This window comes from Lemur catta, chromosome 22, assembly GCF_020740605.2.
Source record: "Lemur catta isolate mLemCat1 chromosome 22, mLemCat1.pri, whole genome shotgun sequence".
In the NCBI taxonomy this organism is placed as follows: Eukaryota; Metazoa; Chordata; class Mammalia; order Primates; family Lemuridae; genus Lemur; species Lemur catta.
Window position 1 is genome coordinate 5371568 of NC_059149.1, and position 18750 is coordinate 5390317.

General features: G+C 50.9%; 1 protein-coding gene across 5 annotated transcripts in view; it reads right to left on the minus strand.

Moving 5' to 3' along the window:
* The window catches only part of IKBKB (inhibitor of nuclear factor kappa B kinase subunit beta), a 54755-nt gene extending 36554 nt beyond the window's left edge, over positions 1-18201 (minus strand). For 4 of the 5 annotated variants that reach the window (XM_045535726.1, XM_045535727.1, XM_045535725.1 and 1 more), the window contains exons 1-4: positions 17810-17937; positions 17072-17194; positions 2869-2963; positions 1733-1850 (exon numbers count right to left, since the gene is read on the minus strand). In XM_045535726.1, the coding sequence (XP_045391682.1) occupies positions 1733-1850; positions 2869-2963; positions 17072-17176 (318 nt within the window). In that variant the 5' untranslated portion in view covers positions 17177-17194; positions 17810-17937. Of the gene's footprint in view, positions 1-1732; positions 1851-2868; positions 2964-17071; positions 17195-17809; positions 17938-18109 lie in introns of those variants that run through there. The other variant, XM_045535724.1, reaches the window with a different exon arrangement.
* Between the last annotated feature and the right edge of the window lie 549 nt (positions 18202-18750).

An 18750-nucleotide genomic window follows, 5' to 3' on the forward strand; every position in this document is an offset into this window, starting at 1 on the left:
ATCAATTCTGACTTTTACTTTCGCTCACGTGCCAGCCCAGCTTGTCTCTCCACACGCACAGGCATAAGGGAGGACAGGCCAACTCATTTGGAGCACAAAGGAAACAACAGGTCACAAGAGCTCTGGGCAGCAGTGCCCTCCCCAGCGCCCCTCTGGATGGCAGGACAGAGGCCCTCAGGACGCAATCCGCACCCCCACACCCCTCGGCCACCCTGCAACCCACGCCAGGCCGTCATGTTGAAATTCTCATCTTCCTCTTCACCACCTAGGACCAAGTCTGAAACCCTCTGCCCTGCCCAGAGCCCTGTGGTCTGGCCACCTCCCCTCTACTCCCACGGCAGCCGGGCTGCATCTCTGCGCAGCTGCAGTTAGTCACCGGCGGCTCGTCGGAGGGCAGGAAACAAAGGGGAAAATCGAAGCACCCTCAAGTTCCCCATTTCTCATCCGTGGGTCACGCCAGCGACTGTGTTCACATCCTGCTGTGACACCACCCCAGGACACGCCCACCTCCCACAGCAGGAGGTCACTGGGCGGGTCAACCTTCATGGAAAGTTTCCTTTTAAAAAAAGAAGGCACAACTCTAGCCCAGGCAACAGAGCCAGACTTTATCTCAAAAAAAAAAAAAAATGGGCACAAGGGCCCAGAGGAGTAACAGAACGCACACGACGTGCGTCCGGGACTGCCAGGGAAAGACAGAACAGAGGCCTGGGCATGCCCCACTCCCCTTCGTGGGCCTTCCAGAGTGAAGAGCTGAAGGGAGCTGACTCACCAGCAACCTCTTTTTCAATTAAAAAAATAATAAATAACAGTAACTCTTTTGTTCAGAGCTTTCATTTTTCATAACGTCCCATGGCACCGCCCAGTCTCACAGATGGACGGGTGGCCTGCAGGTGGGTGCGCAGGGACTGTGACCCCAGCTCTGGTGACCACCCCAACCAACCTCTCTGGGCCATGACGTCCACCTGAAATGTGGGGATCTTATCTGTCCACCAACATCACAGGGTTGTTGGAAATCAAATGAGGTAGCGCGTGCGAACAGGTTGTATGATGCTGTTTTAGGGAGCACCTAGGAGGCGGGCACCCAGAACCTTCCCCGAGATCTGCGAGGGCTGCCATCTCCCCACCCCAACCCCCAAGCATGCGTCCAAGGAAAGAGCAGTCGCTGTGCTGAGGGAAGAAAGCACAGCCCCGCAGGGGAGCCGGGGCGGACCTGGAACCCCAGCCCAGGCCCCGAGCACTAAGCTGGCCCTGCTTGCTCCACCCCGGTCCTGCCTGTGGTGCTGCCACACATGCGGAGAAAATCCCTCCTGGTAAGCGCAGCAGCGGAACAAATGGCCCTGACGTGCAGAGGAGGAAAAGTTTGTTTTGGACTCGCCCAGTCTCCCCACGGCCCAGGCCTGGTGATGACATTTTCCTTGTCACTTCAGTAATCGCAGAACAGAATGTACAGAAAGCCCTTCCCTCCGTTTCTCATAAGCACTTCTGATTCAGTCTCTTGATTCACACACACACCACCCCAGAGTGGGCACTGAAGAGGGGGACCGACAAGGAAAAGCAACCCCCAAAGCCACTGTGGCTCCTCGAGCTTCCTGAGGTCAGTGGTGAAAGGTCTCCCCACTTCCCCTTCCTGGTGCCCTGCCCTGCCCCGACAGGCTGTGTCCCCTGCCCTGACAGCCTGTGTCCCCTGCCCAGACAGGCTGTGCCCCTGCCCCTAACAGCCCAGAAGCCTCACCTTTCGGAGGTCCCCTCCTTGGCAGTACTCCATGGCCAGCAGGGGCAAGTCATTGGGGGCCAAGTTCTGCATCCCCTCGGGGACATCCCGGGCGGCGACCACATTGGGGTGGCTCAGCCTAGAAGGAGGAAAAGCCTATGAGGGTAGAACACAAGCTCTGCTCAAACGCACGTCCCTCTCTCTGTGGCTGAGCCAAGCTCACCTCCCAACGAAGGCTGGAATAACCCAGGACCGTGGACGTGAACCGAGAAAGGCGGGGTCCTGGGCGGGCCTTGGTGCCGGGCCAGTCAGCGCTCCCCAGCCCCACTTTCAGCTCTGTGCACTCAGGGACCCTGTGAGCGCATCCTGCATAACTTAACTGTCTTTAGGGTGCCCAGCCTGCTGCACTGCGAAATTGCTTCTAGAAGCAGAGAAGGCAGAGGGATTTCCAATCTCATGCCATTCCAGTGGGTAGGTATGTGCATGCACGTGCACAAAGGTGATGCCGCCTCTGTTTAAGAGGCTAGCCTAGCCAGGCATGCTCACGCACACCTGCAATCTCAGCACTGTGGGAGGCCGAGGCAGGAGGACCCCTTGAGCCCTGGAGTGTGAGGTTGCACGGAGCTATGACTGCACCACTGCATTCCAGCCTGGGCAACAGAGCGAGACTCTATCTCTTTAAGTCTTCCCAGCTGACAGCTGACTCTCAGGCGCTCCCCTAAGTGCCTCGCCGGCCAGGAGGACACCATCTGTCTGGCAGTGACGGGCCCTGTCTCCACACTGGAGGGGTACACATCGGCAACAGCGTGACAGCACTGGAGAGTCACATGCCACCTCGGAATCTGAAGTATTAAGGGAAAAGGATTTTTTTGCTGACAAACGAAAATTGCCATGATGACTATTTTACATTATTTAATATCACAAATAACACTGACCAAAAGCCCTTGACAGGGCCCAGTGCAGGCATTAAATGCTGCTCCTCCAGAAGTCCTCAGAAGCAGGAAAGAGTCACCTCTCTGGACATTCTGGATGGTGTCCTGACAGAGGGACCGAGATCTAAGACTCCCCGTCCTACAGGCAGGGGGCTGGCGGCTCCCCCAGGTCTCACTGCAGCCCCCCAGGAGCCCGCGGCCCCACTGGCCCCGCCAGGCCCTCACCTCCTCATGATCTGGATCTCCAGGCACCAGCGCTCGCGGTTCCGGGGGCTGAGCTCCTGCCGGCACTGCTTGATGGCGATCTGCTCACCTGTTTCCTGCGGAGAGAGCGCGCAGTCAGCAGGGAGAGGCCCCATCTGGGGCGCAGCAGCGGTGCCCTGGGGCCTAAGCGTCGCCTGCCATCACCTCCTGCCCTTGGAGGCCACGTCTGCACCCCCGAAGGATGGCCCAGGCACCTGCCCCATCGGGCTATGTCCCCACCACCCCCACCCCGCACCGCCCTCTCCTGCCTCATTTCTCTCTGTCCAGGGTCTATAGATCCTCCGAGGCCTCGCTCCACTCCTGGCCCCACCATGATCTCTGCTGACCATTCCTGCCAAGGGAGATTTCTCGCTCCAAATCCTGGCTGCTGTTGCATTGGCTGAACTGTATGTCATCACCAATACTTGACCACTTTGACCTACAAAAATGGCACTTGCATATGGTTCAACCTAATAGTTAATGGCACCTGAACTCCGTGTAGGAATTTTTTCTCTTCAAAGACAATGCAAAGACAGCACAGGAGACAGAACACAGGCTGATCGAAATTCCTACTCCGCCATTTACAGTGTGACTTTTGGCAAACTGCCTGGTCTGACTCAGTCTCTTCATCTGTAAAATGGGAACACTGACATCCCCTTCTCTCGGCTGTCACGAAGATGAGCACCCAGCAGTCTGGCCCTTGGCAGGTGTTCAGCGACCCACTGAGGGGAGCCGGGTCGGGCAGGTACTCCTGTCACTTACAGCCCTCCAGAGCTCGGCTCCCCCTTCCTTTCCAGCTGCCCTCCCAGGACACTGTAGCCAGGTGAGCCGGCACAGGTATCCGAGCACCACCAGCTTGAGAAGAGTTTGCTCTGCTCTACGTTCCTGTAACCTTCACTGCCCACGCCGAACAGTTACTTTCTGCAGGGTGACAGGACTTCCTCTCTCTTCTTTGTTGAACTATACACTTGCCCATTGTCCTGGCTTTACCCTCTACGCTAGTGACCAGCACAGCACTCTCAAGGTGGCTTCTTGAACCGAACAGATGGCAGTCATCACTTTTTGTGAATAATCCGCTGAGTGACTGGTTCCTGAGGGTCAACACCGCTCTGTTCAGGGACGTGCCGGGAGCTGTGAGGACACCCTAGGCGGGGAAGGCTCCGAATCTGTGGTGCCAGAGGCAGCAGGGAGGCCAGCTCTGGCCTCAGGCGCTCCAGCCGCCACTCGAGGAGCCCCCACCGCACCGCTGCCACCTGCTGGGTCCGCGGGGGCTTCCAGCATGGCTGGGGGACGGCAGCTGCCCCTGGCTGCAGCTCCGGTGGCACCGGCCTGGGAGCAGACCCCAGCACCGGAAAACAGGCTGACCTGTGCCAGGGTAGTGAGTCTCCTGTGCACCTGCAGCAAGAACCCCCACAGCTCCACACACCTGGGAGGAGCGCGGCCTGCAGGAGGGCACAGTGAATCCAACAACAGGGAAGATCTCAAAACTGTACTACTGTTGCTCACTCCAAGGCTATCCTGGAGGCCCTGTCGACCACTTTCTCCGTTTTCTCATTTTATGAAAATGCATACTGAAAAGAATCATCGGTCTTGTACGTGAACAATTCACACGGCACTGAATGGGATGCGCAGAGCACTGGGGCAGGGCCTCCCAGTGCGCACGTGGCTGTCTTTACGGCACACGAACCACATCGCAGCCTCACGGTCGCTGAACTGGCCGGGACCCCTGCAGGAACAAGGATCCACCTAGCAAGAGAAGGAAAAAGGGAAACCTCCAAACACACCACAAGTTGTCTACTGAGACCACTGAGTCACTGATTGATAAACCAATCTGTAACACTGATATTTAAGTACCGAAAGCTTCAGAAAGAAGGCGGAAGCGGAACAGTCTCTTGACCGTCACAGCTCCCATGTAGAACAGACACTACAATGCCCCAAAATACTCTCAGAAGCTGCTCCCACCACAGCCCAATACTGTCGTGACCAAGCCATCAGGCAGTGACCTCATACGCCTACTTTTTAAAAAATAGCTCTATTGAGATGTAATTCACACACCATATAATTCATCTGTTTAAACCACACAATTCAATGCTTTCTGGTATAGTCAAGAGTTGTGTAACCAAAACCAAAACAATGATGACTTTTAGAACATATTCACCGTTTCCCAAGGAAACTCCACACCCACTAGCAGTCCATCCCCATCCCCCAGCCCTCCTGTCCTGCACAGCCACCGATCTGCTTTCTGTCTCGATGGATTTGCCTCTTCTGGACGTTTCACATAAATGGGATCATCCAAAGTGCGGCCTTTGTGACCGGCTTCTGTCACTTAGCACAATGTTTCCAAGGTGCACCCACAGTGCAGCCTCAAGCCTACAACTGTGACTAAGGCAGACGGTCAGCCACGTTCTGCCCTAAGCACCATTCTCTTCCTTTCTTTGTCTATTAGGACCCTGATCTTTGGCCTAGATTCTGAGGCTCTCTCTGAAGAAGAGCTGACCTCTTTCAAAAACTGTAAATCCTGGCCAGACACAGTGGCTCAAATCGGTAATCCTAGCACTCTGGGAGGCAGAGGTGGGAGGATGATTTGAGGCCAGGAGTTCCAGGTTACTACAGTGAGCTATGATTACGCCACTGTACTCCAGCCTAGGCGACAGAGCAAGACCCCATCTCTAAACAATAAAAATAAAGAAAAAAATCGTGAATCCTGGTGCTTTTGAACTGATTAGTACAGTAGTACAAGTGACCATGGGCAGAAGTCCACCTAATGCTTTTCGAGAATTAGGGAATGTGTCAAAGGAATAACATTCCATCAGGCGTGGTGGCTCGCGCTGTAGTCCCAGCTCCTCGGGAGGCTGAGGCAAGAGGATCGCCTGAGCCCAGGAGTTCCAGGCTGCAGCGAGCTGTGATTGTGCCTGCGAACGGCCACTGCAGTCCCGCCTGGGCAACATAGCAAGACTCAGTCTCTTAAACAAAGGAAAAGAATACCACTTCTTCAGTCAACGTACGGACTGTGCAACACCTCCCTGCACACCGTGAGCTTCCCGATTCCTCATCTGCTCTCACATTTGAATTTGGTTTCAAGTTTCACTTCTCATTAGTGTTCGGACTCAGACATTTTCACCCAGTTCCATGGCAGCTTCACCAACAGAAGCTCTGCCTGATGCTATTTGCTACAGTTTGAATGCTTGCCTGCTCCAAAATTCATGTTGATGTTTAATTCCCCCTGTGACAGTATAAGAGGAGGAGCCTTTAAGAAGTGATCAGGTCACAAGGGCTCCTCCCTCAAGGGTGGGATTAGTGCCCTGGCAAATGCCCTTCTTTGCCTCTTTGCCCGTCCACTCTGTCATGCACGGACGCGGCAGGAGGCCCTCGCCGATGCCAGCACCTTGATCTCAGACTTCCCAGCCTCCAAAACTCTGAGAAAATAAATTTTTATTCATTATTAATTCCCCAGTCTCAGCTACTCCGTATGGCAGCACAGAATGAACGAGACACTGTTACAGACACTCCCAGTCTGGGGCACTCTCCAGAGGAACCAAGACTTGTGGGATGGATGGGCCAAGCCACAGCCCGTGGTACTGCCGCCCTCCGAGCGCCCGCTCATCGCGAGACTGTCCACGGACAGTATCACAAGCAGCAGTTCGGCTGAGATACTGTAACTCATGGCTTCTTACCTCAGAATGACTCTGAGACTTTAAATCAAGATATTGAAAAATCTGTACCTATTTAACTTCAATAAACAGAATAGGATATTAGCTTTCTATCGCTGCTATAACAAATTACCACAAACTCAGTGACTTAAAATAACACAGACTTATTCCCTTACAGTTCTGCATGTCAGAAATCTGCCATGGGTCTCACGGGGCTACAGCCAAGACAACGGCAGGTCTGCACCCTTCCTGGAGACTGAGGAGACTGTTCCGTGTTTTTTCCAGCTCCCAGGAGCTGCCCACAGTCCTTGGCTTATGGCTCCGTCCTCACAGCCAGCAATGGTCCTCTGAGTCCGCCGCTCCTGCCTCCCTCTTCCACTTTTACAGACCCTCGCGATGACACTGGGCCCACCAGATAATCCAGGACAATTTCCCTTTCTAAGGGCAACTGATTGGCAACTTCATCATCTGCAACCTGAATTTCCCTTTGTCACGAAATCTCACATATTCATAAGTTTAGGGGATTAGGCTACAGATCTCTTTGGGGAGGGGGTGTTATTCTGCCTGTCACAAACAGAATGCTCCCTTCACAAAACACGACAAGCAATCAGATCCAAAAGGTGGATTCATTAAGTGATTCAGTCACTTAATTTATTACGCGATTTAGCTAATCTGCCTGGCTACAAATTGGATAACTGCAGTCTTTTGCACGACACAAATACTGGATCTAACGTACAGCTATCACCTGGCCCAACCCAGAACCCAGGAACAGATTTTGATGTTGAAGATTGATACCGAAGACTGAAGATTTGACATTGGCCTTAAATATCCAAACTGAAACTCAAAAGACCGAACTCAGCAGTGTGAACACTGAACAAGTCCTGGAACAGGTGGCAGAGACCCAAACTGACTTTCTGCTCTGGGCAGCTCAGCCCGGTCCTACAGCTGCAGGGGACCCTAACCTCCCAGGCCTAGGAATGGCTGACTCAGGTACAGACGTGCTCAAACTTTTCCTTACCCGGTGGCCCTCACCCATCTCCAGGAAGTATTCTAAGCTACTCCAGTTTTTCCATGAGTAATGTTTCATTTGAAACAGAAACCCAAACAAAATGACTTTCTCTAGCTAAAAACATACCTGCTCTAGAAAGCAAAATTCAATTAGGCATTACAGAAACGGACTATGAATACTGGTTTTGAAACCCCGGGGAGTCTGTTCTGGGCTAGCAGTGACACTCAAACAGCAGGGCTTTCTTGACCCCACCTGGAAGCCCCCGAGTCTTAGCTCAGTTCCGTGGAAACCCAGACGTGGCCTGAACTCTCGAGTACCCAACGTCTAGCAAGTGGACCTACTCATGTGGAGCAAAATTTAAAATTGTATTGTATCTTGAGTAAAGGGAGAAAGGGCCAACAATATTATCTCTATTGAATATAGTTGATTGTGAAGGTCCCTAGAGTTTGCAGTTCTTTGCCTTTTATACACGAAGACATGAAACTCGTGTCAGTGTGAGCATGTTAAAAAGTGTAAAAACGGCAGGCGGAGACGTGTCTCCAGCCTTCTGACTGCCACCAAAAGGCACCTCAGCAGAAGTGAGCCGGAGACCAGGCTGTGTGGGGAACAAAAGGGATGAGCCCACTTCCCAAAGTGGGCTCTTTTGACAACTCAGGGGATCTCAGGAGAAAGCAAGAGCTACATTCACACCCTCAGCTCAGAAAGCCCAGCCTCCTGCTGTCACGGCAACCACCAGCCAGGCCACCGTAGCACTCAGGGCGATTGGCTATAACCTCCTCCCCTCCTTCCAGACCCTGCACCCTGCAATGAGTGTTTCAGAAAGTGCACAGCCGGGCCCAGAGAGACGCTGCGGACCGGACCGGGCCCGGAAGTCAAAAGGCCCAGGGTCTGGCTGCAGCTTCACCTGACTCAACAGGTGACTGGGCACACCCTTTCCTTCAGCATCGACTGTCTACGCTGAGAGGGCTGTGACTTCTCCAACCCCGCTCCCCACAGCACAGACCCCCACGGGAGCCAGCGCACGGGCCCACGACACAAGCAGGTCAGGGTGGGGCTGCTCCTTCCCCCAGTAAACGTGTGACGTGCAGCCCACGACCTAAGCCTCTGGGTCCTTACCCATAGGATGGAGGTGATGCTACCCGCTCCAATGATGCCAGTCAAAAGGAAATGCGGTGTCGGACCCTCAGTGAGCCCTGAATAAATGACAGCAGTACCATTTCATTCTCTGGCCCCACGCGGATGTTGCTCTACCCACTTGAATTGCCTTTTCCCAGTCAGGCTCTCCGGAGCCTGGGGTGTCTTGCAAGTCCCTGCTGAAGTTCCCTCTCCTCCGAGCGTTCGAGAGAGAATGTGGCTGAGCACCCAGCACAGAGGCCCACGAAGCGCTCGACGGTGGCAGCCATTATTATTTCCGCACAACCTGGCGCTTATCTTTAGACTGACTGAACGTGTTCCTAAGAACTCACTCTGTCGCCTTGATTAGAGCGTAAGCACACGAAGGACAGAGTTCCTCTGTCGAGCTCAGGCCCGTGCTCGATAAATTCCTAGTGAACTGACTGGATCAGGCTCTTTCAGACGTGGAAAGACACAGGTAGGCTTGTCCAGCGAAGGGACAGGTAAGGGCGAGCGCTACTTCACAGGAAGGACAGTTAACAGCCAGTGCACACATCCTCTCCTTCACAAGGCCCACAGGGCCCGAGGCAGCACTTTCCAGTCTCTTTCACACAAACTGCACGGACAATGCGATAATATTTGCAAGGCATCCCTGGGGCGCTTCCCCAGGCTTCCAGAGGGCAGCTGACCCACGTCCTGCCCAGCCACGCTGGGGATCCAGAGCTGAGGGGTTCAATGCCTTAGAATCCCCACAATCCATGTGGGAAGCTGTGACCCAAGGCCAAGAACCTAATAAGTGACAGAAGCAGGATCTGAACCCAAGGCTGTGAGTCGCAGGTTTCCCCCTCACTCCCCAGAGGTGCTGCAGGCTAAGGGCACTTGCGGCACCACCTTCTCCTCTTCCTCCGTATTTAATTTAGCAAAGGTCTTACTGCAAACACCAGCCCTTCCAGACCGTGCTGACAAACGGTTAGAGTGACCCGAGGTTTCAGGGAGTGCCCACTCTGCATGGTGACGCTTGGTAGGACCACAGAATGGAAAACCGGGAGAGGCGCATTTGCTAATGGCCCTTCCCACCGGGAAATGTGAAATGCACATGCTGGAGAGCTCCCTTTAACAAGGAAGACTTAGGAGTTTTGTCCCCTTAGTGCTTCAAAATAGTTTAGGCCTACCGTGGAGGACAAAGGAGAGCCAAGGAATACTGAGAATGTCCTGAAGGCTGTACCTGCCCTGGGTTTAAAGGGAGGCAGGCTCAGATCCTGGCTTTGTTATCACCATCTCAGCCTCTGTGGGTGAGTCACTCTACCTCTCTGTGCTTAAGTCTCCCAGCTATAAAATGGGAACAAAAACAACAGCACTCCCTCCTGGAGTTACGGTGAGGATGGGACATACAGTATGTAAAATACTAGCCGAGCGCTGGCACGTGGGTTCTCAGTAAGTGACGGCTCCGAGTGTTAGGCACCCCTTCTCAGAGAATACCAACACCTGGGGGCTCTTTCACGTAATTTCTCTTGTGATAACTAAACATATTCCCTTTTGTAGACAAGTATATGGAGTATTGAGAAAACTCCACAGCGCACTGTTAAGTACCAGCACTATACTGCACCAGGCCGAGTCACCACCACCACCTGACCCCAGCCGCTTTCTTCCAGAGACTTTGAACAGAGGAGCATCCAACAGAGAACACTGCTCACCTTCTGATCTTGAACACTGACTGAAGCCCTCCCCAGGCACCCACAGCAGCCCAAGGGAATCCCAAAGGGAGGAATGACCCAGGAAGACGGCAGAGAGCTTCCTGCCTGAGCCAGGCCTGTCAGCAGGCATTCATTCACTACGTATTTGTACACATTGGACTCCTCCCTCTCCCTCACCACCCCCACTTTCTTTCTTTCTTTCTTTTTTTTTTTTTGAGAGACAGTGTCTCTTCTGTTACCCAGGCTGGAGTGCAGGGCCATAATCATAGCTCACCAACAGCCTCAAACTCCTGGGCTCAAGCAATCCTCCTGCCTCAGCCTCCCAAGTGGATGAACTACAGGCACGTGCCACCACGCCCAGCTAATTTTTCTTATTTTTTACAGAGATGGGGTCTTGCTACGTGGCCCAAGCTGGTCTTGAACTCCTGGGCCCAAATGATCCTCGTTGGCCTCCTAAAGCACTGAGATTACAAGTATGAACCCCATGCTTGGCCCCTCCGCTTTCTATTCCACCACTGACCTGTTAGTTTTGTCCTGAAATATCTGTTAAATCTGCCCACTTCTCCCTATGGCTCACTTGGGTATAAAGCAAAAGCTTCACACCTGGTCTCCCCACATCACCAGGGCAATGCCAACGGTGTCCTTCCTAGTAGCAGCCTGAGAGCTGGCTGTTAAATATTCGGGAATTCCACAAGAGCTGGTTGTTCAACTGTTGGTGGCTTGAAATCAACCCTGGGGGGAGCAGTGAAAAAGGTGGGTTGGGGTGTTCTTCCCAGAGAGTTGGTTTCCCAGCAACCCACTCCCACCTAGACCCATCCAGTGTGTCCCTGCGGTCAGAGTGCACCTGCCTCCAACAGCTTCCCCGGGCGCCTCCATCAGAACACGACGGCCTCAGTGGAGACTGCCCGTGCAAGCCTGCAGGGCCTGCCTCGCCTGCCTCTCGCCTTCCCCCAGCCGCCCCCGCACGTATTCCCCGTCCTCCCAGCCCCACTGGCCTTCAGTCCTGCTACCCACAGGGACCTCTCAGCAGGCCGCTGTCTCCATCTGGAACTTCTTCCCACCTTCTGCCCAGCTACCTTCTACCAATCCCTCAGTTCTCAGCTCAAGCGCCTCCTCCTTGGGGAAGCTCTCGACCCTGACTGACCCCACCCCTGGCATGAGGTCTCCATGCACTGGGTCCCTCTCCCAGTGGCACTGACCATTGCTAGAAATTGACATTTATAGCTAGTTGATTAACAGCTGTTCCCTTCTCCAAAAAAGGTCTGTTTTAACCACCATCCTAGCCATAACAGACATTCAATAAATATTCATGGGTTGACAGAGTGAATGATTTTGTGCACCTAACACACACAGCATCAGGTATCTGCTATGGGAGAGTGGAAGGCACTCCAAAGCCAGACGCAGCCTGCGTAAGCAGGAACGCAGAGCCTCACCAGACGCATCCTGCACACAGACGGAGAGGCAGCGTCCCCGGCAGGCCACGGGAGCCTCACTGAGGGAATGCATGGAGGAACCAGTTCCCACGGAACGAGGCCATCCGAGACAGGTTTGCGGAGGAGGTGGCCCAGAGCAGGTCCTGGAGGAATGTGCAGGACTTATGTACAGGTGGGGAGGTGGGGCCGTCCCGGACAGAGCGCTCAGCAGAGCAACCCCCTGGCAGCAGACCGAGAGGCGCTGATGGAAAGACAGGCCTGGACAGGCTGGGAGGGGCTCAAATGGCAGGAAGAGGGGTCTGGCTTTTGGCTTTTTTAAAACTAAAGGATTAATGTTTTTGAACAGGGTAAGGAACCAGAAAGCCGCTATTGCAAAACTAATCAATACGTACACACATTCTTGGGCCTGTATCTATAAAGCCAGAAATAAATTCCATCTGGCAACAGCTCTGCAAGCCCAGTGAGCAGATGAAGGCCACGTGGAGCCCAGGATGACAGACGCACATGGGGATGAAACTTCTTTTTGAAGGAAACCAGGATGTCTCTAGCTAAGCTGACTCAAAAGGCACTAGCCTGGCTAGAAGCAGCCCAGCCCAATATATATACAGCCATAGAATTATCTGGCCCTTCTGCTTTAATGCCAGACCCCAGACTATACTCTGACCAGAACAAATTTGAGACAATTTACTGCTCAGGCCCCCTCAGCTGCAGGGTTTGCTGGAATGCTGGTTTCCAAGCTGGGTGTGAGACTGTTACCCTGGCTCCCACGTTCCTTCGGGGACTGTTCCATCCACTCAGAGCTGACAGGGCTCAGGGAAGGGCCTAAGGTGTCTTTTAACTAAATGACACAGGAGGATGACTATCTGGAATGACCCTCTGACCTCGCTGGCCTGCAGCCACAATGACCCTCTCTCCTCACTGCAGCCAGGTTCACAATTTGCCATCCCTTTAATCCAGAGAGATGCTCAACAGGCCTTGACTAAAAAACAGGTGCCTCCCAGGGTACACAAAAAATTGGAAAGATATCCCATGTTCAAGGATTGGAATTAATATTGTTAAAATGTCCCTATTGGCCAGGTGCAGTGGCTCACACCTGTAATCCTAGCACTCTGGGAGGCCGAGGCGGGAGGATTGTTTGAGCTCAGGAGTTCGAGACCAGCCTGAGCAAGAGTGAGACTCCCGTCTCTATTAAAAATAGAAAGAAATTATATGGACAGCTAAAAATATATATAGAAAAATTAGCTGGGCATGGTGGCGCATGCCTGTAGTCCCAGCTACTTGGGAGGCTGAGGCAGGAGGATTGCTTGAGCCCAGGAGTTTGAGGTTGCTGTAAGCTGGGCTGATGCCACGGCACTCCAGCTCGGGCAACAGAGTGAGATTCTGTCTCAAAAAAAAAAAAAAAGTCCCTACTACCCAAGTGATCTACAGATTCAACGCAATTCCCATCAAAATAACAATGACATTCTTTTTTCTTTTTCTTCTTTTGGGAGAGGGGAAGAGAGGGAGGGAGAAGAAGAGGGAGAGGGAGATCAACAATGACATTCTTAAGGGAAAAAGGAAAAGCAATCCCAAAATTCTTATGAAACCACAAAATACCCCTAATAGCCAAAGCAATCCTCAGCAAAAAGAACAAAGATGGAGGCAACATACTACCTGACTTTAAAATATACTACAAAGCTATAGTAACAAAAACAGCGTGGTATTTGCATAAAAACAGACATAGAGACCAATGGAACAGAACAGAGAACCCAAAAGAAAATCCACACATTTACAGCCAACTCATTTTCAACAAAAGTGCCAAGAACATATAATCGGGAGAGGATGGTCTGTTCAATCCATGGTGCTGGGAAAACTGGATGTCCATACACAGAAGAATGAAACTAGATCCCTATCTCTCACTAGATATAAAGATCAACTCAAAATGGGCTGAAGACTTAAATGTAAGACCCAAACCTATGATACTACTATAAGAAACACGGGGGAAATGTTTCAGGACATTAGTCTGGAAAAAAATTTAATGGATAAGACCTTAAAAGTATCGGTAACAAAAGCAAAACTAGACAAATGGGATTATATCAAACTAAAAAGCTTCTCCCCAGCAAGGGAAACAATCAACACAGTGAAGAGAAAATCTACAGAATGGGAGAATTTGCTAACTATCCATCCAATAAGGGATTAATACCCAGAATATATAAGGAACTCAAACAACTCAGCAGAAAAAAAAAAAACCTCAAATAATCGAATTTTTTAAAATAGGCAAATGATCTCAAAAGACATACAAATGACCAACAAGTATATGAAAAAATGATCAACTTTACTAATCATCAGGAAAATGCAAATCAAAACCACAATGAGATATCGTCGTCTCCCCCCAGGTAAAATGGCTATTATCAAAAAGACAAAAAATAACAAATGCTGGGGAGGATGCAGAGAAAGGGGAATTATTCTACACCCTTGGTGGGAATGTAAATTAGTGCAGCCATTATGGAACACAGTGCGGAGGTTCCACAAACAACTAAACATAGAAATACCGTATGACCTAGCAGTCCCACTACTGGGTCCGTATCTAAAGGAAAGGAAATCAGTGTATTGAAGAGATATCTGAACTCTCATGTTTATTGCAGCACTATTCACAATGGCCAAGTTATGGAATCAAACCTAAGTGTCCACTAACAAATGAATGGATAAAGAAAATATGATATATATACAGAATGGAGTATTATTCAGCCATAAAAAGAATGAAATCTTGCCCTTTGCAGCAACATGGATAAGCCTGGAGGACATCAGGTTAAGTGAAATAAGCATAAAAAGATAAAGACCGCATGTTCTCAGCCAAAACAATTGATCTCACAGAAGTAGAGGGTAGAACAGGGGTTACCAGGGGCTGGGAAGGGGGGAGGGATGAAGAAATGTTGGTTACTGGGTACAAAATCACAGATAGAATAAATTCTAGTCTTCTATAGAACAGCAGGGTGACTACAGTTAACAATAATTTATTGTATATTTCAAAATAGCTAGGGAAGGATTTTGAATATTCACAGCACATTCGAAATGATAAACGGGTATGCCAAGTACCCTGAGTTGATGGTGTAATGCCAAGTACCCATTACGCATCGTGTATGTGTATCCAAATAGTACATGTACCCCATAAATATGCACAATTACGGTCAATTAAAAATAAAAAACAAAAAAAGTGCCATTCTTCAAGGACTTCAGAGGGTCTGAATTTTGGGCAGGAAGTTAATTTTGATCTATTTAGTGAGTAAGGATTCCCCAGAGCAATAGTCTCCAAATTGGATGTATGTACCCCAGGTGCTACCCAAGACTAGAATCCAAAACAACGAAAAAGAAATTAAGCTTTTCTACTATTAACTGTACAGTATTCTCCTTAGATCATTTTTCAGGTCACATGCCATGTCTGGTACTTGAAGTATCTCGGGGAAAGTAGGCATTCCACACGGCAAGCAGTGGACAGGAGTCTACAGAAACATGTTGTAGGTTAAGTGTGCCCCACTTAAGCAGAGATATGGATTGTATTACCCAACTGTAGTAACAAAAATTTGTAAAATGAGTAAGTAACTTAAAGAGATTCCCGCAGAGAATTTTAGCACATATAACACCTGCATAGCAAACATGAATACGGGAGAATTAGGCACTTCTGGTGTGAGAAACTAAAGTTGGACACATAAGGTATAGGCCGGGCGCGGTGGCTTACACCTGTAATCCTAGCACTCTGGGAGGCCGAGGCGGGTGGATCGCTCGAGGTCAGGAGTTCGAGACCAGCCTGAGCAACAGTGAGACCCCGTCTCTACTAAACAATAGAAAGAAATTATCTGGCCAACTAAAAATATACATACAAAAAATTAGCCGGGCATGGTGGCGCATGCCTGTAGTCCCAGCTACTCGGGAGGCTGAGGCAGTAGGATCGCTTAAGCCCAGGAGTTTGAGGTTGCTGTGAGCCAGGATAATGCCACAGCACTCACTCTAGCCCAGGCAACAGAGCGAGACTCTGTCTCAAAAAAAAAAATAAATAAATAAGGTATAAAAACAAGGATATAGTCAGATTGAAAAAATTCAAAGTAATTCAAAGTTATAAAAATTATTTTAGAAATATGGATTTTCATCAACACCCTTAATGGTAATTCTCACTTTCATGTGGATCTGTGTATTTCATGCTGCGTGGTATTGCAAACAATGTGGGGAAGACACCATGATTAGCAAATATTTAAAAATATTGTAATTTTTTTTTTTTTTTTGAGACAGAGTCTTGCTCTGTTGCCCAGGCTAGAGTGCCATGGCATCAGCCTAGCTCACAGCAACCTCAAATTCCTGGGCTTAAGCAATCCTTCTGCCTCAGCCTCCCGAGTAGCTGGGACTACAGGCATGTGCTACCATGCCTGGCTAGTCTTTTTTCTATATATATTTTTAGCTGTCCAGATAATTTCTTTCTATTTTTAGTAGAGACGGGGGTCTCGCTCTTGCTCAGGCTGGTCTCGAACTCCTGACCTCGAGCGATCCTCTTGCCTCGGCCTCCCAGAGTGCTAGAATTACAGGCATGAGCCACCACATCCAGCCATAAGTAAATTTTTTAGATATTTTTAAATATTATTCTGATCTTTTAATTTTGTTTTCTATTTTTGTATGTTTTATAACATGTATCAGTACATATTAGTACGTGACATTCTATTGTTACCATAGATAACATAATTTAAAACATATACATAACTGGAGTTGAGAGCTTAACATTTTCTTTTTTGTTTTATTTTGGTTGTTTTTTGAGAAAGGGTATCACTTTGTTGCCAGGACATGAGGGCAGGGGCGTGATCATAGCTCACTGCAGCCTTAAACTCCTGGGCTCAAGTGATCCTCCTGCCTAAGCCTCCCGAGGAGGTGAGACTACAGGCACACACCACCACACCTGGCTAATTTTTCTATTTTTTGTAGAAATGGAGTCTGCCTATGTTGCTCACGCAGGTAGGTCTTGAACTCCTGACCTCAAGTGATCCTCCCATGTTGGCCTACCAGAGTGCTAGGATTACAAGTGTGGGCCACCACGTGTTTTTACTATTTATTTAGGGGCGTACTCAGTAGAGCGTGGGAACCACTAACCTGCAGAGTCAGCTTAGCAGTCCTGAAGCCTCTTCCCAGTCCTCCTGCTCACTCTCTCCCGAGACCAAGGCTTAAGGGGAGCCCCGCCACACATTGGGCACAGCTGGGTGGACGTGCAGAGGAGTCTGCCTTCCCACCCCACCTCTCCCCAGGCTGCACGCACCATGGAGCCCCTACCTGATTGTGCCATCGGATGACATTTCCAAATCCCCCTGTCCCAAGTCGTTCTTTCATTTCCCAGGCCCCACATGTCTGGGTTGGCAGGGAAGGTGACCAGCTCATACTGATGCCGTGCTAACTCTGCAAGCAATTTGGGGTGGGGGACAAAGGGTTAAACAATTTAAAAGTGCACTTTTAAATAACTAAAAAAATATGAACGTTCCTAACACAAAGAAATGTTAAATGCCTGAGGAGAGTGGATACTCCAATTACCCTGATTTGATTTATATTCTATGTATCGAAACATCACATTGTACCCTATAAAGATATACAACTAGCATGTACCCATAACTAAAAATTGAAGTTGTTAAAATGAAATTGTAACTGATTTAAAAAAATAATTTTAAAAAATGCTGATGCACATAAAGTACTGGGAATAGTTCCTGGCACACAGAAAACTGTAGTGAACATCAGCCCTAAAAAAAACACCTTTATCCGTTTAAAAACAAAAAGTTAGGATTAAGGAAAAACGGAGCTCAACGGGCTGGAAAGGCTAAGAAATACCACTGCTCTTAGACGCGAGAGAAGAAAAAGCAACCGGTTTTCATTTTGTAACTAAATCCCCACCGCAGGCGCCGAGCGCCCCGCGGCCGCGTCTTTGCAGTCGCCGTGGAGCACGGCCCTGCGGAGGCCCCGGCCGGGCGGGCGCGCGGCGCGGGCGGGGCGGCGGCTCCGGGCCGGCCGCGCGGGGCTCACCTGCGGCGGGGACGCGGGCGGGCGCGGGCGCGAGACTGGGGGCTCCGGCGCCCCCCGCACACAGGAGGACGCGGGAGTCGCCACCCAGCCGGCCCCGCGCGACTTCCTCGCGCACTTCCTGCCCCGGCGTCACGGGGCACGTGGGCCACGGCCGGCTCTTAAAGGGGCCGCGCCAGCCTCGGTCCGGCCGCGCCAGCCGCACGTGCTCCCGGGGCCGCGCAGTGGCTGCCGAGGTGGCGGGGCGGGGGGACCCCGCGTGGCTGCGGCCCAGTCTGGTGGGGAAGGGAAGACTGTGCTCACCGAGAGACAAGAGCAGCCCTAGAATGAGCCCTAACGCGCGCGTTCTCTTCAGACTAGTGGCTCGGCCGCAGCGGCCTCTGGGACCCGGTTGCGGCTTTCCTTGCCCGCCCCCCGCGGCCCTCCGGGTGGGAGGTCCGGCGCCGCCCCAGGACTGATTTAGGGACTGTTTTCCGGAATGGCCCTTGCCTGCTGTCCTGCGGCGCTCTCCTGGTCCCTGGGCGCCTTGGCCCCGTGCGGAGAAGGACAAATCTGTGAACTAAAATAAAATCTTAAGCACCACCCCCCAACAGCTGACTGTGGACCCCTTCCTGGCCAAAGGAATATCCTAAAACTAAATTGCCTGCCAGGAGGAGGGAGGTCAGACATGCCTCATCATGCCCCCTCCCTTCTTGGGGACACCCTCCGTAACCCATTAACAGGCCTAAGGGTGTGCAAGACACACCTGCAGGTCCTCCCTTTACACAACAAATCTATGTCCCTTGGCTTATCTCTGATACAAACAGCTCCTGTGTTAAAACATTCCAGGCCTTTAAACAAAGCTTCATGTCTTTAACCAATTACAAGACAAAGAATCTTTAAATCTACCTATCTATCAGCTGTAAGCCCCCCCCCCCTTCGAGGTGGCCCACCTTTTGGGGCCA